At 41.8% G+C, this 22,504-nt stretch overlaps 1 protein-coding gene across 3 annotated transcripts in view; it reads left to right on the forward strand.

The window, feature by feature from the left end:
• The first annotated feature begins 3,555 nt into the window (after window positions 1–3,555).
• Window positions 3,556–22,504, forward strand: part of LOC111747947 (cuticle collagen 36-like) — a 446,727-nt gene continuing 427,778 nt past the window's right edge. For 2 of the 3 annotated variants that reach the window (XM_064278903.1, XM_064278904.1), the window contains exons 1-2: window positions 3,556–6,233; window positions 19,379–19,434. In XM_064278903.1, the coding sequence (XP_064134973.1) occupies window positions 6,129–6,233; window positions 19,379–19,434 (161 nt within the window). In that variant the 5' untranslated portion in view covers window positions 3,556–6,128. Of the gene's footprint in view, window positions 6,234–16,369; window positions 20,340–22,504 lie in introns of those variants that run through there. The other variant, XM_064278905.1, reaches the window with a different exon arrangement.

The following is a 22,504-nucleotide window of genomic DNA, read 5'->3' on the forward strand; positions in this document are numbered from 1 at the left end:
TTTTTTTGCATACGTACCTGGTGGCAAAGTAGTTAAGAGTTTTGGCTGCTAACCAAAAGGCCTGCAGTTTGAATCCATCAGCCACTCCTTGAAAACCCAATGGGGCAGTTCTACTCTGTCCTATAGGTTCGCTATGAGTCGGAATCGACTCGACGGCAGTGGATTTCTGTCCTAAATAGTGCATGGGATAGACTTATAACAAGGCAGAAAGACTCTCACATTTTTCTGTGTAACTTGACTTGCTTGAAGCTGGGACCTTCACTGGACATTTCATTCTGTTTTCATCTATTCCTCCTCTCACTTTGTTTGTCCTTTACACCCATGGGATCAATGTCATGGCCCTGGGTCTTGAGAGGCTGTGGAGCACGTGAATAGGGGCTAGTCTGAATTAGTAATGTGTGGTAGGTATGAAACAGCAGACTTCCAAGACTTAGTACCAAAAAAGGGTAAAATTTCTCATTCGTAACTTTATATGTTGATCGTGTGTTACATTTATACTCTTTTGGGTACATGGAGCTAAAATGTATTATTAAAATTAACTTCACCTGTTTCTTTTTATTTTATTTTATGTTTTAATATGGCCGCTAAAGAGTTAAAATTACCTATGCAGCTTGCTTTATGTTTCTGTTACTCAACACTGCTTTAGAGCAGGGGTCAGCCAAGTTTTTCTGTAAAGGGCCAAGTAGTAAATATTTTGGGCTTTGCAATCATAGGGCCTTGGTCAAAGCTACTGAACTCAGTCCTTGTAGCACAACACAAAAGACTATGCAAAAGGAATGGGCGTGGCTTGTACCAACGAAACTGTATTTACACAGCAGTCAGTGCTGTGTTGGCCCAAGGGCCGTAGTTTGCTGACCCCCGGTTTAGAGGCTAAGTAGTTTTTTAGTAAGTTTTAAATAGAATGTCTATGTGCTTCTTCCCCTTGTTGATTTGGACAGAGGGAAAAAGTACTTGTAAAAGGAAAATTTACCTTTCTCAAGAGTCAATTCCGACTCGTAGTGGCCCTACAGGACAGAGCAGAACTGCCCCATAGGGTTTCCAAGGCTGTTACGGGAACAGGCTGCCATGTCTCTCTCCTACAGAGTCCACCAGCCTTTTGGTTAGCAGTTGAGCGCCTAACCACTGCACCACCAGGGCTCCTTATGGTTCAACTTGCAGGTAGGAAAGTACTGGCAGGATTTCAATTTTGTTTTGTCTTTAAATAAAGGGAAAGAAGAAGCCCGAAGGCAGCCAATAGCTGTATAGGGCCTTAACTAGTTGTCATTGCACTGACTCCAACTCCTGGTGACCCCATGTGTGTCCGAGTACAACTGTGCTCCATAGGGTTTTCAGTGGCTGATTTTTCAGAAGTAGATCGCCAGGCCTTTCTTCCGAGGAGCCTTTGGGTAAACTCGAACCGCCAACCTTTTTGTTAGCAGCCCAACGTATGAAGTGTTTGAACCACCCAGGGATTCAATGTGGGTCTTGTGTCAAAGACTCCGGGTAAAACCACAGGAAGTCTAGGCCTCTTGTTGTCTGGAGGGCTATGGAAGTGAGTAAGCACCCGGAAGGCACAATCCATTTAAAAAATAGCAAACACCATCTAAGAGGTATTACAGAATCAGAACAAGAGTCACGGGGACTTTGCTAACTGGCAAAGCCAAGAGGAGTTTCACAAAGAGCTGTTAAAGTAGTAAATCCCTTTCTCACCCAATTAAAATGTTTTATCTACTGAGAGCATGAGATTACGTAATTTAGGAGAATTGATTGCCCCGTGATTGGAAAATGTCCGGAAATGTAAAAGCTGTTCAGGATTACATAAAAAAAAAAATACCAGCGACAGGTGTGAATATATTTTGGGGAGGTGGGCTGGAGAACATAGACACATCGCGTCGATTTCCATATCACTGAGATGCCTGTAGGTTTCTTTTGCGAACGAGCAAGCTTAAGAAGCCATTCCAGACTCAAACGATCATAAATGAAGAGCGTAATAGCAGGAAATTCTGAAACTGAAGTTTGATTTATTGCCTGTTTCATGTTCTCCTTCCCAGGCTTGGGGAAAAGGGAAACAATTTGTTTCCCTTCAGTTTTGCAGCTCGTGAATCGTGCCTGACTGTCAGTGTTTAAGTTGAACTTCAATTTTCATTGTTATTTTTCCTTTTGGTGCTGGCACATGAACATAATTTCGCTACAACTAGTGTAATTGCCTAGGTGGCTAGGGACCCCTCTGGGGTTAGACTGCGACTGGTGATGGCATGTGTATTTGAAACGTAGACATTTCTAAACTTCGGAACCACAATGAGTGGATTGTTCACCAGAGGGCGAATTCTGGGGCATGGCTCCCATCTTGCCTTTCGTTAATTTATTGACAGTCTATATAATCTGCTGGAAGAAAAGTAAAAACTTAGTGTATACCTACTGTGTGACAGGCATTTAGCTCAGCACCTTACATATATTATCTCACCCTCAAAATTGCCCTATTACAACATCCTTAGTAATAGAAAAGTGACAAAATACTTAGTAATATAAATCAATATATAAATGCCAATTACTACTGAGTTGATGCCAACTCATGGCGACCCCATGTGTGTCAGAGGAGAACTGTGCTCCATGGAGTTCTCAATGGCTGATTTTTTGGAAGTAGATAGCCAAGCCTTCCTTCTGAGAAGACTCTGGGTAGACGTAAACATCCAACCTTTCGGTTAGCAGCCAAGTTCATTAACCATTTGCACCATCCGGGAGCTCCAAGACAGACATAAAAAGTTTAAAAATATATTGTATTTATTTTCTAACTAATTACATATGATTAAAGCAGCTTACCAAGTGATATAAATCGAGGCACAAATTATTTGTATAATAATTTCCAAACTACAATTTCTACAACATCTTTTGTGTTTCAGAAAAAAGTTTTTTTTTTTTTAAATATGGCCACACAATGAAAGACGCATTGATTGGATAAAGGAAGTGACATTAAACTCTTCCCTATTAAAATGATGCTCATTAAGACCTTGACCCCTGGGCTAGGTTCCTGCCCCAAGGGCAGTTGAGTTTGCTGCCTGCTGCACCTCACCACCAGATGCCCAACTGGATCCTGGTACTCCCTACAAAGCCTTGACCTTGTCCCAAGTGGCTGTGTCCCAGCCTTGCCAACGTGCCCTCACCTGGGCAGGCTGCCCAAACCTTCTCCATGCCCTCCGTGCTGGGACTCTCCATCAGTAGGTGGCCATTGACACCCATGTCGTTTTGGAAACTGCCAGGCCTTTGTACATCAGTCCAAAATGTCCTTTGGTAGCCTTTAAGAAACCTGAGATCCAGTTAAGAATCCACGCCTCCAACCTTTGAGTATTATTATGGAGGTATGGCTTATTTGGAGCCCTGGTGGTATGCTGGTTAAGTGATACGGCTGCTAACCAAAACGTCGGCAGTTCCAATGCCCTAGTCGCTCCTTGGAAACCCTATGGGGGCAGTTCTACTCTGTCCTCTAGGGCCACTATGGGTCATAATTGACCCGACGGCAACAGGTTGTTTTTTTTTTTTTCTTAATGGCTTATTTTTGTTATGTGTTATAATTGATTACCATCATTATTCTTTTTGATGCTCAATTAGCCAGTAGAGAGCCCATTTACTCTTTTTTTTTCCATTTTTTATTGTGCTTTAAGTGAAAGTTTACAATTCAAGTCAGTTTCTCATACAAAAACTTAATACACGTACTGTTACGTGACCCTAGTTGCTCTCCCTATGATGTGACATCACACTCCTTCTCTCTACCCTGTGTTTCTCATGTCCATTCAACCAGCTCCTGTCCCCCCACTGCCTTCTCATCTCGACTCCAGACAGGAGCTGCCCACATAGTCTCATGTGTCTACTTGAGCTAAGAAGCTCACTCCTCACCAGCATCATTTTATGTCTCATAGTCCAGTCTAATCTTTGTCTGAAGAGTTGGCTTCGGGAATGCTTTTAGTTTTGGGTAACAGAGAATCTGAGAGCCAAGAACTTTGGGGTCCCTACAGTCTCAGTCAGACCATTAAGCTTAGCCCCTTTACTAGAATTTGAGGCCTGCATCTCACTTTTCTTCTGCTCCATTAGGGACTCTTTGTTGTGTTCTCTGTCAGTGCGGTCATTGGTGGTAGCTGGGCACCATCTAGTTTCACCAGTCTTCCATTTACTCTTGAAGGACACATTTACAAAAGGCTACCATTATACACCAGCGTTCATTGCATCACTGTTCACAATAGCTAAAAATGAAAACAACAGAAAAGTCCATCAATAGATGGTTGGGTAAACAAAATTTAGATTATACACACAATGGAATATTATTCGGCCATAAAGAGGAATGAAGTCCTGATACATGCTACAACATGGATGAACCTTGAACACATTACGCTGAGTGCCATAAGCCTGACACAAAAGAATAAATACTGTATGACCCCACTTACATGCTAATGTGTAGACCAAAGCTTATTAGTTGTTACCACGGGTAGGAGGGTGGGAGAAAGGGGAGTCGTTGCTTAGGGGGCACTGAGTTTCTGTTAATGGTGGTGGAATACTTTGTAAACAGGTGGGGGTAATGGTTGCACAGCATGATGAACTTAATAATGTGACTGAATTGTACATGTAAAAAGTTTTAAATTGGCAAATGTTTTGTTTGTGATATCTATCTCTGCCTTGGAAGAAGTACAACCAGATAGCTCCTTAGAAGCGAGGATGGTGAGATTATATCTCACATACTTTGGACATGCTGTCAGGAGGGGTCAGTCCCTGGGAAGGACATCATGCTTGGCAGAGTAGAGGGTCAGCACAAAAGAGGAAAACCCTCGGTGAGATGGATTGACACAATGGCTGCATCCATGGACTCAAGTATAATAAGGATTGTGAGGATGGCGCGGGATTGGGCAGTGTTTCACTGTGATGTACACAGGGTCATTGTAAGTCTGAACTGACTCGATGGCCCCTAACAAACAGTGTCTCTATTTGTATGTTTCTCCATTGTAGATGGTGTGTGTTTCTCCATTGTAGATGGGGTGTGTGTGTGTGTCTCCATTGTGATGGTGTGTGTGTCTGTGTGTATGTGTTTCTCCATTGTAGTGTCGGTGTGTATGTATGTTTCTCCATTGTACATGCTGTGTGTGTCTGTGTGTATATATGTTTCTCCATCGTAGATGGTGTGTGTGTCTGTGTGTATATGTGTTTCTCCATTGTAGATGGCCTGTGTGTGTGTATGTTTCACCATTGTAGATGGTGTGTGTATCTGTGTGTATACGTGTTTCACCATTATAGATGGTGTGTGTGTCTGTGTGTATGTATGTTTCTCCATTGTAGATGCTGTGTGTGTCTGTGTATATATGTTTCTCCATTGTAGATGGTGTGCATGTACGTTTGTGTTTGTGTATGTGTGTGTGTGTGCCCTTGTGCAAGTGTGCATTGCTCTATCATACAATACTACAGGGAATGAGAATCTATTTGGCTTCGGATGACAATTATCCCAACAGACTTTTTGAAAGTATTTCACTCATCTGTATATTCCTTTCATCCACAAGGTCACTGAAGATGGTTGCCATCAAAAAGCCCTAAATTCATATTGAAAAAAGTTCTTCCTCTACTGTTCTTTGAAGGAACCCTTCTTTATACTTGCTGTATGCACACTTCATAGGCCGAGCCTGAATCCAGTACCATGATTTAATTAGCTTCCGTGAGACCCAAGCTTTGCCCTAACTGACGTGTAGAACTGCAGTAATGGAGCTGGGAGACAGGGCTGAGAACCGCCACGTGGCTCCCGTTACGATCTGTTCCACTTCTGCGATGGGGATGGGGGATGCGTGGCCTTGTTTCTGCCTTATATGATATGAGCAGCATAACTTAGGGCCTGGTGTGTGATGTGTGCTGAATGTCAGTGCTTCTGACATGGCCTAGGTTTCCCTTTAGCTGTCCTGTTAACAAAACTCAAAAAGCATGAGAACCTTCTGCTAAGTTAGGGAAATATCAGGAAGAATAATTGCAGCGTGTAAAAATAGCAAGAGAATAGAACAGTAGGTCAAACAGTTAAGATATGTTTTACAAGACAGTAACATACTTGTAATTTTCTGGTTTTCCTTGTCTTTCCAAAGATCCTTGGTGGTGGTTTTTCCTAGATTCCTGATGCATTAGTGAATATGCTGTTGCGTTACTTGCCGTCGAGTTGGCTCCGACTCATGGTGACCCAGTGTACAACACAAGACGAAACTTTGCTGTGTCCTTCACCGTCTTCACAGCCATTGGTATGCTCAAGTCCATTGTTGTGACCACTGTAACCTAGGGTGCTCATCTTCTAACACTGTATCAGACAGTGTAGATCACCAGGCCTTTCCTCCTAGTCTGTCATAGTCTGGAAGCTCCACCATCGCTGATCCTGCTGGTATTGAAATACCGGTGGCATAGCTTCCAGTATCACGGCAGCACGCAAGTCACTACAGTACGACAACCTGGCAGACGGGGGTGAATCACTGAGGACAGGCTCTGTAATGTTGCAGTAGCAAAGAAGCAGACAAATAGTAGCAATTCTATTTAAGGTGTGCTGATAAACCAGACCTAATATGCTTAAACCACGAAGTCACCTTTGAGACTTCTCTCTGTTTCTCCTTGCGAGTAATCCAACACTTGGAATTCTTTGAAAAAAGTTTAGACTGTAAGTCCTGAACCTTTTTCACCTGGTTGTGACTTGAAACCAAGTGTATTTCTTGTTCATGGTCCACATCATAGCAAGTTTGCCTGGGGACTGCTCACTGTCATCAGTGGGGACCGAGGTTGATGGAGACAGGAAAAAAAAAAAGACAAACCACAGTCTGACACAAAGCATCCCCCCACCACCCTACCTCCAAATGTCACGTTTCTCGCCTTTCATTGGTGAAAACAAGTCCCATGGTCATGTTGTCGTTGTCGTTAGGTGCTGTTTAGTCAATTCCAACTCATATCCGCCTATAGGACAGAGTAGAACGGCCCCATAGGGTTTCCTAGGCTGTAATCTTTACATGAGCAGCCACCCAGGTTTTTCTGCCACAGAGTAGCTGGTAGATTTAAACCTCCGACTTTTCGGCTAGCAGCCAAGCACTTAACCATTGAGCCACCAGGGCTCCCACATGGTCATACCTGAGTTCAATTGGATGGGATGTTTAATCCTTCTTTGGTGAAGGGCTACCGAATGTTGTGGACATTGTGAGCCTACCTCACCTGTTATCAGGATGGACACATGAATGTGCTTTCAGTCAATGACGTAGTCACGGGAATGGCACACCTGTGAAGTCCAGCTTAGGAATCCCTCAGTTCTATTTCAGGTGTGCCGATGAACCAGACCTAATATGCTTAAACCATGAGGTCACTTTTGAGACTTTACTCCTTTTCTCCCTGCAAGTAATCCAATACTTGGAATTTCTTGAAAAAATCTTAGTCTCTAGGCCTTAAACCTTTCACACCTGATTTCTTTTAAGAGGTTTTTCTAAAAAAAGAAAATGAAAGTGGATTTTTTTTCTTTATATAGAAGTAATGGATGCTCATTGTTCAGAAATTGAAATACACAGAAAAGTATCCATAGGAAAAAAAAGTTCCTTAGCATCCCACCACTCTGAGATGGAGAATTTCAGTTCAGGGGACATACACACACATACACACGCATGCACACACACACACTGCATGGATGGCATTGAAGTAAAAAACAAACAAACCTCATTTTAAAACAGAATCTCTATTCCTTTGGTGACTAAAAAGATTGAGCATTTTGTCCCAGATGTATAGAATTCCTTGTATTTATCCTCCGAGTTGCATCTGTTCACTTCTGTGTAGGGCTATTTTGAGTCTGAGTGACAGAAACCCAATTCCAATTGCTTTGGCAAAAAGAACATTGGCTTAAGTAGGCAAGCACGGAGGTGCAGCTGGTTGTGAGGCCACCTAGAAACAGGAGTTCAGAGGCCATCAGTTCTCACAGAGATACTCAGCCATCCTCTCAGGTTCTCTTTGAGGTCAGCCTGGAGTCACTGGGGGTACAAACAGTTAATGCGCTCAGCTGCTAACCAAAAGGGTGAAGGTTTGAGTCTACCCAGAGGTGCCTTGGACAAAAGGCCTGCCAATCCACGTCTGAAAAGCCAACCACTGAAAACCCTGTGGACCACAGTTCTAGTCTGACATACATGGGGTGGCCTTCAGTCCGAATCGACTTGACGGCAACTGGTATTCTCTTCCGCTGAGGCTGCATCAATTCTTCTTTGGTCTTCCTTATTCATTGTCTAGCTTTCACATACATAGGAGGCAAATGAGAATGCCGTTGATTGCCTGGTATGCATCTGAAAGTGCGCTTGGGTCATGTGCACCTCAGTCCTCAAAGTGACATCTTTGCTTTTTACGCTGGAAAGAGGTCTTTGCAGCAGGTTTGCCCAGTGCAATAGGTGGTTTTGGTTTCTTGACTGCTGCTCCCATGAGCCTTGATTGTGGATCCAAGTAAAATGAAACCGTTGACAACTTAAATATTTTCTCCAAAAAGATGTACAGCCTTGGAAACGCTATGGGACAGTTCTACTCTGTCCTGTATGTCACTATGAGTTGGAATTGACTTGATGACAGTGGGTTGGGAAGGGTTGTATACAAGTTTTTTCCTTTCACCTGAAAAGGTATCTTCACGTACGTATGCTTTGCAAATTGATGCTTCTGGGTAGCGGTAATCTTGAGGCTCTTTCAGAAGCAGTGCTGCACGTTCAGTTAGGCTCCATCCTGCATAGCTGGTACTTGGTTTCTAGAACACAGGTCTTCCAGAACTCGTTTGCGGTGCAGTGTGTGAACAAGTGCAAGTATGTCACTGCACTGAATGTAAAGGATTTAACTGCAGCATCAAAGGTCATGTGGATATAAATTTTTAATAGATGCCACCGACTGCCCTTTGAAATCCCTCCAACAAGGGCTGGCTACGCGAGCCTCCTCCACATACCTTCACTAACACTCGCCCAACGCTGCATTCAATTTTTGTCGGTCTGAGACGGCATCTCGATACACTTTTTGCTTCCCTGATTACCAGATAGACTGAGCATCTTTTCACCAGCTGTGTCTATTTTGTGTCCCGTAAACTGGCCATTTTTGTCTTCTCCTTTTGCATTTGTTCTATTGAGTGGTTAGTGGTTTTCCCACAGACTTTTGAGGGTTTTTTTTTTTTTTTAATATATTGGAAATGTTGACACCTTTGTAGTTTTTTTTGTTTGTTTGTTTGTATGTAATATTTTTCCTTAGTTATTTTCCTTGTAATTTAAAAAATTTAAATACTATGTAGTAAAATCTGTAGACCCTTTCTCTATGATTTTTTTTCTACCGACTTTATGTATAATAATCCCATCCACATTCTTCTAGGTTTGTTTGGCTTCATTTTTAACATCGAGCATTTTAATCTATCTGACTACTTTGTGGCTAAGTTCTAACTGTGCTGGTTTCAGTTTTCTAGACCAGGGGTTGATAGACTTTTTCCGTAGAGGGACAGACCATAAATATTTTTAGGTTTGTGGTCCATATGATGTCTGCTGCAAATGCTCAGCTCTGCCATTGCAGTGCGAAAGTAACCATACACAGTATATAAACAAATGGGCATGACTGTGTTCCAACAAAACTTTATTTACAAAAACAGGAGTGGAACAGTAGTTTGCTGACCCCTGGACTAGGCAATTGCTAAACCTCCCATTTAATCACTTTATTTAGGCATGGTAGTATCCTTTGTTTAGAGATACACAACAAACATATAGTATAACTGCTGTTGCAAAATCAAACAGAACATAATGAATTAATGGCTAGCTGCAAAAAGCTTTTTTTGCATGTATAGAGTCAACAAATAATGTGGCTTGTGATTGCATAGAAGCCCTGCTTCCTTCTAGGTGTCTGAATCTGAGATTCCTTCATTTGTTGAAAGACAAATGGATGATCCTGGCCAAAGGGACCTTATCAGTTCCTCAGGTGGGATGTATGAGGTTCTACTTTGTACCTTGTGCAAAGAAAAGTAAACACTAATACAGTTATTCTACTGATAAGCAAAAACTGGGAGCTTCAGAGAAATAGAATTAGTTGTTTATCATCTTAAGGAAACAAACATCTGTGCATAAAAGAGCTCACACAGCAGACCTGACCGTTGTCCTTAGAAAGGCCTGCTTGCAAGGTTGGCTGGCCCTTGGCAGGAGCTTGAGAACTGGGATTTTGGGAGGGTTCTCAGCATTCCCTAACTAATGAGAGGGGCTCACTGTGCCTAGACTGTTTGTGCAAGTAATGTGCACAATGCTGAACACCTGCTTTCCTTCTGGGGGTCTGGAATTTGGATAGGTGCCAAGCAGAGGGTGCTTACATGACCAGCCCACAATAAAACCATGGGTGCTGAGACTCTAAGGAGCTCCCCTGGTAGACAGCACTTTACACGTGTTGTAATAACTTATTGTTGGAGGAATTACGTGTGTTCTATATGACTCCACTGGGAGAGAACTTTTGGAATCTTGCACCTGGTTTCCTCTGGTCTTTGGCCCATGCACCTTTTTCTTTCGCGGATTGTGCTCTGTGTCCTCTTGCTGTAATAAGTCATATCCATGACTATGACTCACTGCTGAGTCCTGGAAGTCCTTCTACTGAATTCCCACACCTGGGGCTGGCCTTGGAGACCTCTGACACAACACAATCAGTTACATTGTTAATGGAAAAGCAAACATAAAAACATAGGATGCATAAAATTTAGCTACAAATTGCACCCTCTTAAAAGTGATGATTTGTTCATCGAATGATGACAAATGAGCTAGAAACAAGTGGCACATCTCCTGTCAGGGTCTGTGTGGGCCCTCGATCCATCCCAAATTCTTCCTGACTTCTGCAGGGAGCCTCAGAGAGTGGTTGGTGGGGAGGCCTGGGAGCCTCCAAGTTAAGTGTTGTCTGGAATTATGACTACATGTGCAGATTACTGCTTCCACAGCTCCTAGCTCCCTCCTGGGACATACTAGAGTGTCATACCATTTGTTAAATGAATGAGTGACTTCTGGGCCAACTCTAATCTCCTGAACCAATATCTGTAGAGTGGGGGCCTGGGAGTCCATGCACCCTTTGTGGTCCTTCTGAGGTCTCCTACAGTTTGAGAACCCCTTATATAAAGTCTCACATCCCAAAATAAATTTGCAGTGAGTCTAATCAATTGTAGGAACAATTCTCAACTTTTCTATTTTACGTCCAGGGCAAAGAGTGTACGGGTTATTTATGTCTGATTTTAAGAAGTGACTCAGTGGAAAAAGTGACTTTCTATTTTCAACTTAAATTTGTCTTCTTGGCTGGGTTGTTTCAATCATATCATGGTTTTGTCTAGAATTTTCTAATGGTTTCTGAGAGCAAGATTTCTTATACAATCAACTCCAACTGTCCATTTTAGCTTTATTACAATAGCAAAGCAAAACGAACACACACACAAGCAAAAATAAATATTCTTGGTTATTCACATTTTATTTGATATATTAAAGAAATTCTCCAACCCCTATCTCTGTTAGCACAAGACTTCCCATTAAACCCATTGCTGTCCAGTCAGTTCCAACTCATAGTGACCTTACAGGACAGAGTAGAGCTGCCCCAATGAGTGTCTAAGGATGTAATCTTAATGGAAGCAGACTGCCGCATCTTTCTTCCATGGAGCAGCTGGTGGGCTCTGAGTGCAGACCTTTTGGTTAGCAACAAAGCTCTTTAATCACTGCACTACCAGGGGGTCTTAGCACAAGACACAGCCAAATCAACCAAACCCCTTGCTGTTGAGTTGATTCCAACTCATAGCGACCCTATAGGACAGAGTAGAACCCCAAAGGATTTCCAAGGAGTTGCTGGTGAATTTGAACTGCTGACCTTTTGGTTAGCAGCCAAGCTCTTAACCACTGCACCACCAGGACTCCATAAAAACCAGGACTCCATAAGAGGGGGGCAAATGATGTCAATTTTTTTTCACATGATTTTTCCCATATTCAAAGGAGAAATGATATTATTTTAACTTTTAACATCACCTCTTACAAACTAAATTGACTGGGAGTGGCACATTTTCTTAAATATTCATGTATACATCAGTCTTCCTTGGTGAACTCTCATCTGTTTAAGGACAGCTATGTGTTATTTGTCTTTCTGGATACATGTCTGATAGAGCACCTGCCTCTTAATAAGATTTCTCCGAAGGCTTGATGTTTGTGTAGAGGAAGGAGCAGCTTCATGGGAAGTTCCAGCTCACCAGCAGATTGGCTACCTTTGATTAGAAGCATATTTCTTTCACTTAAAGACTGGGTGAATGGTTTGGCTCTTTATCTATTCTGCAACTAAAAAAAAAAAAAAGATCCAGGTGCTAGAGTCTGATTGTTTAGTTTATACAATGTACATGTCAAAATCTATGTGCATTAAAGATTACATCGTCATAATAGAAGAAGCAAACAATGAAGCACCAGAAGCCTGAGATGATGACTATTAAAGACATTCCACTAAAATTTTGACATTTTAAAACAACAAAACTCTTCTAGAATATTCATGTGGGATACAGCAAGCTGGGATACTTTGTCAAAGACAGAGGTGACTATCTGACTTCTTGGTAAATTTTTTGAGTCAATAAAACACCTTCAAAGTCAAGTTTAAAATTCCCTGTTGAACTTTCTGAAAATATGTCAGCTCATCCTTTGGACAATTGCTACTAGCAAATCCCCGTGCCAAACAATAATATATATTTATTCTCTCGACAAAATTTCAGTTTAGATAAGTTGTGGGAATTGTACTTTTTTCTCCTGGTATACTCATTAACAACCTGTGATATGCAGATGACACAACCTTGCTTGCTGAAAGTGAAGAGGACTTGAAGCACTTACTGATGAAGATCAAAATCCAGCCTTCATTATGGATTGCACCTCAACATAAGGAAAATAAAAATCCTTACAACTGGACCAGTAAGCAACATCATGATAAATGGAGAAAAGATTGAGGTTGTCAAGGATTTCCTTTTACTTGGATCCACAATCAATGCCCATGGAAGCAGCAGTCAGGAAATCAAAGGACATGCTTCCTTGGACAAATCTGCCGCAAGACACTTCTTTGAAACATTAAAAAGCAAAGATGTCACTCTGACGACTGAGGTGTGCCTGCCTCAAGACATGATATATTCAATCACCTCATATACATGTGAAAGCTGGATAATTCATAAGGAAGACCAAAGAATTGATGTCTTTGAATTATGGTGTTGGTAAGGAATATTTAATATACCATGGACTGCCAGAAGAACGAATATATCTGTTTTAGAAGAAGTACAGCCAGAATGCTCCTTAGAAGCCAGGATGGCAAAACTTGGTCTCATGTGCTTTGGACATATTTTCAGGAGGGACCAGTCCCTGGAGAAGGACATCAAGGTGGAGAGTTGGTGAAAAAGAGGAAGACCCTCAATGAGATGGATTGACACAATGCCTGCAACAATGGGCTAAATCATAACAAAGATTATGCCGATGGTGCAGGACTGGGAGTGTTTCATTACGTTGTACATATATGGTCACTAAAAGTTGGAAGCAATTCGACAGTACCTAACAACAACAACAATATATATTTTTCTGCTTTGCCTTTTTCTGTTTGCTTATGGAGGTATAATTTACAGATAGTAAAATTTGCTTTTTTGAAGTTTAGAGATCCTTAATCTGATCCACACCTATTTTTGTAAAGAAAGTTTTACAAGAACAGGGCCATTCTCATTTGTTTACATATTGCCTATGGCAGCTTTCCTGCAAAGTCAAAAATATTATCTGGCCCTTTTACCGACAAGTACCAAATGGAAAATAAATGAATAAATTCCCTTGGTGAAAAGAGGGGAAGGAGCACCCCTCCTCCATTACTTTCTTTAGAATTCACTATGGATAACTTATAAATTCTTTGACTTCCTAAAGAATTCGTAAATGTACTTAAGGTAATTCTCCTCTACTTTCCTGTTTTTTTCCTGGAAGGAGGTTAGCATGACCTCAGGCAGGCCAGCCCTCATCCCCAGGCCAGAAGGATTAGAAAATTAACAATTTTCTTTAAAATATGAATGTACGGATTGTACCCCCTTAACTATATAGTGGTTAAGATTTCTATCTTTGCAATCTCTTTAGCCATTGCCCGTGATATATCACATTCTGGTTTAATGCTTATTCAATAATAAAACTTTTCTTTCTCTTCTATTTTTGTGAAGAGGGTTGGAAGCAGATTTTGTTTTTAGTTAACTTTTCCCCAACAACCTTAACAGAAAGTTTGCAGACATCACTATAGTTTTATGGGTTTTGAACAATTTAAGATGTCATATAACCACCCCACAATCAAGCTATAAACTATTTCCATTACCCTTAAAAATATAAGGAATGACGATTTGAAGAAATGACTTTAGAAAATTTAAAAATTTACTGTATATTTAACACCGAGCTTTAGCTTTTTAAATCATTATGTATACTATGTATTTTGCACATTTGTAGTTTGTGTTTCCAGCAGCGATTTCCCACTTCGCTACTCAAGAGATTCCCGTTCCCTGTTGGGGAGCTACCCGTCATTTTTCTATGTGAAGTGTGGCTGGGTGCATTTCGGCGAAAGCTCTTCGCACCTCTGCTGGCCACATTGGCGCATCCTGGGATTGGTCTGCACAGTGGAGCCAATTGGATGCAAAAACATGCCCTGCTTCCGGGAAGGAAGGTCATCCTGCTTCTTGGTGCTTCCGGTAGAGGCGCTGCTGCTGAACTTGGAAGCGGAAGTCGTGGCTGGCGCCATCTTGGGCCATTGCGTCCGGCGCCATCTTGGTCACTGAGGGTAGAACGGCTGGAAGGCGTTGAATGCGGAAATCAGTCAGGTTTTGCTGTGGGACCCAGCAAACGCTCTGGAGAGTATAAGTTAGTTGGAGTACAAGTTTCTGTCATTTTTGACTAAATAATGTCCGGAATCTCTTCAGGTGACGCAAATAGTTAAGGGTAGAAGGTTGGTAGTTCTAGTCCACCCAGGGGCGTCTGGGAAGAGAGACCTGGCGATGTACTTAAAAAAATCAGCCACTGAAAATCCCATGGAGTGCACTTGTACTGTGATACATGTAGGGCCGCATGAGTAAAAAGTTTACACCTGGCACAGGGATGTTGTGGACTCTCCACAATCACATCAGTACCTGTGTGGCTTTCAAGTTGGAGGAGAGTTTTTTTAAGGAAGGCATGTGCTAGCTTTGAGCGCCGTTGAGAGGCTGCACTGTTGTTGTTGTTAGGTGCCGTCGAGTCCTTCAGACTGATAGCGACCCTGTGTACCTCGGAACGAAACACTGCCCGGTCCTGCGCCATCCTTACAGTCATTGTTGTGCTTGAGCTCACTGTTGGGTCCGCTGTGTCAACCCACCTCCTTGAGGGTCTTCCCCTTTTCTCCTGACCCTGTATTTTACCAACTGTGATGTCCTTCTCCAGGGCCTGATCCCTCCTGACAACATGTCCAAAGTATGTAAGACTCAGTCTCACTCTCCTTGCTTCTAAGGAGCATTCTGATTGTACTTCTTTCGAGACAGATTTGTTCGTTTTTTTGGCCGTCCGTGGTATATTCAGTATTCTTTGCCAACACAATTCAAAGGCATCTATTCTTTTTCGGGCTTTCTTATTCATAGTGCAGCTTTCCCATGCAATCTGTTGAAATACCATGGCTTGGGTCAGGTGCATCTTAGTCTTCAAGGTGATGCCTTTGCTTTTCAGCATGTTAGACAGGTTTTTAGCAGCAAATTTGCCTAACACAATGAATGCATCTTTTGATTTCTTGCCTGCTGCTTCCGTGGGTGTCGATTGTGGATCCAAGTAAAATGAAATCCTTGACGACTTCAGTCTTTTCTCAGTTTATCATGATGTTGCTTATTGGTCTAGTTGTGTGGGTTATTTTCTTTATGTTGAGGCGTAATCCATCCCGAAGGCTGTGGTCTTTAATCTTCATTAGTAAGTGCTTCAAGTCCTCTTCACTTTCAGCAAGCAAGGTTGTGTCATCTGCATAACCCAGGTTGTTAATGAGTCTTCCTCCAGTCCTGATGCTCCGTTCTTCTTCATACAGCCCTGCCTCTCGGCTTATCTGCTCAGCATACAGATTGAACAGGTATGACAAAAGGATACAGCCCTGATGCACACCTTTCTTGACTTTAAACCATGCGGTATCCCTTTGTTCTGTTTGAACAGCTGCCTCCTGATCTATGTACAGATTCCTCACGAGCAGAGTCAGGTGTTCTGGAACTCCCATTCTTTACAATGTTATCTGTTGTTTGTTATGACCCACACAGTTAAATGCCTTTGTATAGTCAACAAAATATAGGTAAACATCTTTCTGGTGTTCTCTGCTTTCAGCCAGGATCCATCTGACGTCAGCAATGATATCCCTGGTGCCCTGTCCACTTCTGAATCCAGCCTGAATTTCTGGCAGTTCTCTGATATTGTTCAATAATTTCCGCATTTGGTTGAATCACCTTTCGTGGAAATAGGCATAAATATAGATCTCTTCTAGTCAGTTGGCTAGGTAGCTGTCTTCCAAATCTCCTGGCATAGATGAGTGAGCACTTCTAGCACTGTATCCATTTGTTGAAACATCTCAATTGGTATTCTGTCAATTCCTGGAGCCTTGTTTTTGACAGTGCCTTCAGTGCAGCTTGGACTTCCTCCTTCAGTACCATCAGTTCCTGATCACATGCTATCTCTTGAAATGGTTGAACGTCAACTAATTCTTTTTGGTTTAATGACTCTGTATTTTTTCCATCTTCTTTTGATGCTTCCTGCGTTGTTTAATATTTTCCTTGTTCAGTCCTTCACTATTGCAACTTATGGCTTGATTTTTTTCTTCAGTTCTTTCAGCTTGAGAAATGCCAAGCATGTTTTTCCCTTTTGGTTTTCTATCTCCGGTTCTTTGCACGTCGTTGGAATACTCTACTTTGTCGTCTCGAGCTGCCCTTTGAAATCTTCTGTTCAGTTCTTTCATTTCATCAGTTCTTCCTTTTGCGTTAGCTACTCGACGTTCAAGAGCAAGTTTCAGAGTCTATTCTGATATCCATTTTGGTCTTTTTAATGACCTTTTGCTTTTTTCATGGATGATGTCATTGATGTCATTGCATATCTCGTCAGATCTTTAGTCATAAGTGTTCACCTGTCAAATCTGTTCTTGAAATGGTCTCTAAATTCAAGTGGTATATACTCAAGTTGTACTTTGGCTTTCATCGTCTTGTTTTAATTTTCTTCACTTTGAACCTGCATATGAACAATTGGTGGTCTGTTCTGCAGTTGGCCCCTGGCTTTGTTCTGATTGATGATATTGAGCTTTTCCATCATCTCTTTCCACGGAAGTAGTCGATTTGATTCCTGTGTATTCCATCTGGTGAGGTCCATGCGTATAGTCGCCATTTATGTTGGTGAAAGAAGGTATTTGCGATGAAGAAGTTGTTGGTCTTGCAAAATTCTATCATTTAATCTCCAGCATTGTTTCTGTCACCGAGGCCGTGTTTTCCAACTACCGATCCTTCTTTGTTTCCAACTTTTACACTGCAGTCACCAGTAATTATCGATGTGTCCTGATTGCATGTTCGATCAATTTCAGACTGCAGAAGCTGGTAGAAATCTTCTGTTTCTTCATCTGTGGCCTTAGTGGTTGGTGCGTAAATTTGAATAATAGTCGTATTAACTGGTCTTCGTTGTAGGCGTATGGATATTATCCTATTACTGACAGCGTTGTACTTCAGAATAGATCTTGAAATGTTCTTTTTGACAATGAATGCAACACCATTCCTTTTTGAGTTGTCAATCCCAGCATAGTAGACCATATGATTGTCTGATTCAAAATGGCCAATACCAGTCCGTTTCAGCTCACTAATGCCTAGGATATCGATGTTTATGTGTTCCATTTCATTTTTGAAGACTTTAATTTTCCTAGATTCACGCTTTGTACATTCCAGGTTCCAATTATTAATGGATGTTTGCAGCTGTTTCTTCTCATTTTGAGTCGTGCCATATCAGCAGATGAAAGACCCAAAAACTTGACTCCATCCCCATTGTTAAGGTCGACTCTACTTGGAGGAGGCAGCTCTTCCCCAGTCATCTTTTGAGTGCGTTCTAACCTGGGGGGCTCATTTTCCAGCACTGTATCAGACAGTGTTCTGTTGTTATTCTTAAGGTTTTCACGGGCTAATTCTTTTCAGAAGTAGACTGCCGGGTCTTTCTTCCTAGTTTTGTCTTAGTCTGGAGGCTCAGCTGGGCATAGCTTCTGGCATCGCGGCAACATGGAAGCCCCCACAGTACAACAAACTGACAGACACGTGGGCGGAGGCTGCACTAGCGAGCCTTAAAGTTAGTTCTCTACTGCTTTTTCTCTGGACATTTGCAAATACAGCAGGCTGCACAGAGTTCAAGGGCCCCAAGCTTCCCCATTAGGCCATTGGGGCGGGGAGATTCTTTTGCAACCCTTGTATTGGGAGCAGAGGTGGAAAAAAACTCTTAAGGAAATCCACACGTTCTCGTCCTTTTTTCACTTCTGTAAATTGGAGATGACTTTTCCTTTCTTTAGGGCTTGTGAAACTCAGCCCGTGGACGACTGTTCCAGGAGGCTGACCTCTTTGTGGCAAGCTCTTGGGTGGAAAGAAAGAAGTGAGGCAAATGCCGTGAAGGAGAGTTCTCTATTAATTAACCTAGGTTGGCAGTGAGTGTTGATTAAAAGACTTCCCCTTACACCATAGGTCACGGCGAGGGGCCTTATAAATGACTGTTGTAATTTAGAACTGGCCTGTGGGTTTATAGTTCTCTTTTCTTTTGCTTTCGTATTTTATGAGGGAAAAATAAGCATACAAATTGACCAACAGTTGTTTGGCAATTCACAAAAATAGCATTTTCCACAAATTTTCAAATTCTTTATCTGGGACACGGTAACACTTTTCTCGGTTTTCGTCACATTTTGGGGCGGTCTTGTCTTTTTATCATCTCTTGACGCCTACATACAGTCATTGAAGGGGCTGTAATGAAGTCATTTCTCTTGTGTGGGATTGTGGGAGTGAGTTTTATTAAGTTAAAGTTACACCACAAACCCCGTGCAGCAACAGCTGCGTGCGTGGAAAATTCCAGAGCCTGTTTTTGTTGTAATGTTTGCCCTTTTTATCTGTACGAGGCAATGTGTGCTTAACTGAACTCAGCTGTTTGGAAAATCAGAAAAAGGATGAGATAATACCTGTCTTTGCCATTTAAGCAATCTTAAGAAATAGCAGAAAAGATGTGCTTAGTTTAAAAGAGTTTGTTAAATATGTATTTTGTAGCCAGTATTGTTCCAAGCACTGTGGGAGGTTTAAAAATTGGAGTGTTTAAGTTTTGATTGATACTATAAGATGCATGTGCGTGAAATAATTTGAAGCTTTTCTTTTTTGTTTTTTTAGGAGAAAATGGAAGGTCGACGTAAGACGGCTCACGGGCTTCATGGTTCATGGAAGATGTGAGTTTTGAGCTGTACTTGGGAGATGGATAGCTTGCCATTTTGTATTATGTTTGTTACATGTGGTTGGAGGTTGCTCATTTGCATTGCCGTATAGTTGTTATTGTTTGTTTCTGTCAAGTAGGCTCTGGTTCATGGAGAACTTATGTGTGATAGAACAAAATGTCGTATAGTTGTTATTGTTTGTTTCTGTCAAGTAGGCTCTGGTTCATGGAGAACTTATGTATGGTAGAACAAAATGTCGCCATGTCATGTGCTGTCTTTATGATCTTGCTGGGTAATAGTCTGCTCTATTGTTACATAGTTAACCCTCATTATTTGAGGAGTACTCATTTGTCAGAGTGGCTACTTGTTAATATTTATTTGTAACCTCAAAATCAAAACCTTCAGTGCTTTCGTGGTCAAGCGTGGACACGCTCAAAGTGGTGAAAAACTTGAGTCACCCAATGTGTACGTTCCCAGCTGTGGGTGAGCAAGGCGCTCTGCATTGTCTCAGCACTTACAGATAGCAAGTGTCCTTTTCACAGTCTGTTTAGTGCAGTGTTTCCTACATGTCCGTGCCTTGCGTTGGTGATTTTGCGGTTTTAAATGGTTCCCCAAGTGTAGTCCTGAAGTGCTGTGTAGTGTTCCTGAGTGCAGGAAGACTGCGATGTGTCTTACCTGTTAGATGAGCTTCATTCGGGTGTGACTTACAGTGCTGTTGGCCATGAGTTCAATGTTAATGAGACAATATATATTAAATAGGCCGTCTTTAAATAGAAACACATTGAGCAAAGTTATGTATCGATAGGTTGATGTAAACGTTGTGACCAGAGGCTCACCGGATTCTAACCCTGTATTTCCTCTAGGAGCAGTGGTTTAGTATTTGCTGATTCTGTTTCTGGTGACTACGGAATATAACTACTGTGAGTAACAAGAACCGATTGTACCACATTTATCCATTCCATTATTGTTGGGCAAGGTCACTAGGTAGCACAAATGGTTTGTGCTTGACTCATTACCTAAAGATTGGTGGCTCAGACCCACCCAGCAGTGCCCTGGAAGAAAGGGCTTGTGGTCTATTTCTGTAAAGATTATAGAGAAGAAAACTCTATGGAGCATACTTCTACTTTGTAACACATGGGGTCGCCGTGAATTGGAATTGGCTCCATGGCAACAGGTTTGGGTTTTGGTTTTGCTGTTGGGGTTTTGGGTGTTTCCAGTTTTAGGCTACTCCAAATAATGCTGCCATGGATGTTTAAGTGTGTATGTACGCATTTCTGTTGAGTGTATACCCACGAGTATGTAATATGGATAACAAGGAGCCTTGGTGGTGCAACGGTTAAATGCTAGGCTGCTAACCATAAAGGTCGGCAGTTCTAACCCACCTGCAGCTTCATGGGAGAAAAGACCTGGCAATCTGCCTGGAAAACCCTACAGGGCATTTCTGATCTGTCATACAGGGTGGCTATGAGTTAGAATTGACTTGGTAGCACATAATAGCAGCAACAGGATTGGTCAGTTTTAGTAGATACCTAGAGATAGTTTTCCCAATTGGTTGTACCATTTACACTCCTACCAGCAGTGGGTGAGGTTCTAGTTGCTCTGCGTCCTCACCATGGATGGTTAGGGAACCACGTAGAGATCCATTAAAGACAGGTTGGGTCTGCATTGTGCTGGGGAGCAGAGAGAAATAAGGTGGGGAGATAATGGGAGGAGAGGAGGGGCTGGGTGGTTGGTGCTTCCTCTGCAGGTTGAAGAGTTGATGAGCAGAGGACTGCCATGGTGTACAGCAGCTGCGCTTACTGGGCTTTTCACCAAGCGACTCTGAGGGCTTTGTTGTGTTCCAGTTAGACTTCCTTTGTGAATGGAATGTGAGTTCTATTCTAGGTAGCTCTTGGCTTCATTTTGTTGCCCCATTTTCGACCCAGCATGCCGTTGGTCCCTGTTGTAGAAGGGATCAAACCATCCTTATCTCAGTGGGCAGGAACATCAGTTGAGGACTTTGGGCGGGCTTCCTTCTTAGCTCTTTCTTATCTCACTTCTCAGTGAAGCTTCGCAGATTAGGAGCTGGTCCTAAGAAGGTCCAGAAAAACTGAAACTCCAGAAAATAGTAGGTCTGTGGGTTTCTGCAACTCTTTTTAAAAATGGCTTGAGATTTTGGAGTTTTGAGTTCCTTTCTGTCTTTGGTAAAATGTAGTAATTTTCAGCCTATATTCAATCTAAATTATTCTGGTTAGCTTCAGAGCACCCATATCTCCAAGATTCTGTGAGGAATTGTGAAGCTGTGCCGTCCAAAATGATAGCTTCTAGCCGTGTGTGGCTAGTTAAATTTAAATGAGTGAAAATTAATATTAATATAAAGTTAAGAATTAATTAAAATTAAGTAAGTAACCAAAATTAAGCAAATAATTAGCAGAAAATGAAGTAATAATTAAAATTAAAATTACTGTAATTAAAATTAGGAGCACTTGTGGTATAATGGTTAAGAGTGCGGCTGCTAACTAAAAGGTTGGCAGTTCGAATCCACCAGCCACTCCTTGGAAACCCTATGGGGCCTCTGTCCTGTAGGGTCACTATGGGTTGGAATCGACTCAATGGCAACAGGTTTGGTTTTTTTCTTTTGTTTTATGATTCAAATTAATAACAGTAATGACATTAATAACAATAACAGCCAGTGTTTTAACATTAGTATTAATAACAGTAATAATGTTCAATCGCTCAATATTCACATGTGGCTGGCTATCCACATCGGACAGCACAGAACATCTCCCGCACTGCAGAAAGTTCTGTTGGCCAGCACTACCCTAGACAATAAAATGCCGAAGCAACAAGGGAAAATTGGGTTAAAAATGTTCATGGGATATTGCATCCTATTTTACTGATGACTGTAAAAAATGTTTGGTCTAATCAGAGCTGCATTGTCGTAGCAACGTTTTGTGTTCCCTAGGTTTCCTATTTCAGTCATGTCTGATAGAAGGTTCCCGCATTCTGTTTCTCGCCATGTTTTCTTTTCCTGGCTGTGAAATAAAACTGGTGGTTAGGCAGTTCCCAGAAAGTGAAAAGCCATTGCAGCTTAGTTCTGCATGCT

The sequence above is a fragment of the Loxodonta africana genome, chromosome Y (assembly GCF_030014295.1).
Source record: "Loxodonta africana isolate mLoxAfr1 chromosome Y, mLoxAfr1.hap2, whole genome shotgun sequence".
Lineage (NCBI taxonomy): Eukaryota > Metazoa > Chordata > Mammalia > Proboscidea > Elephantidae > Loxodonta > Loxodonta africana.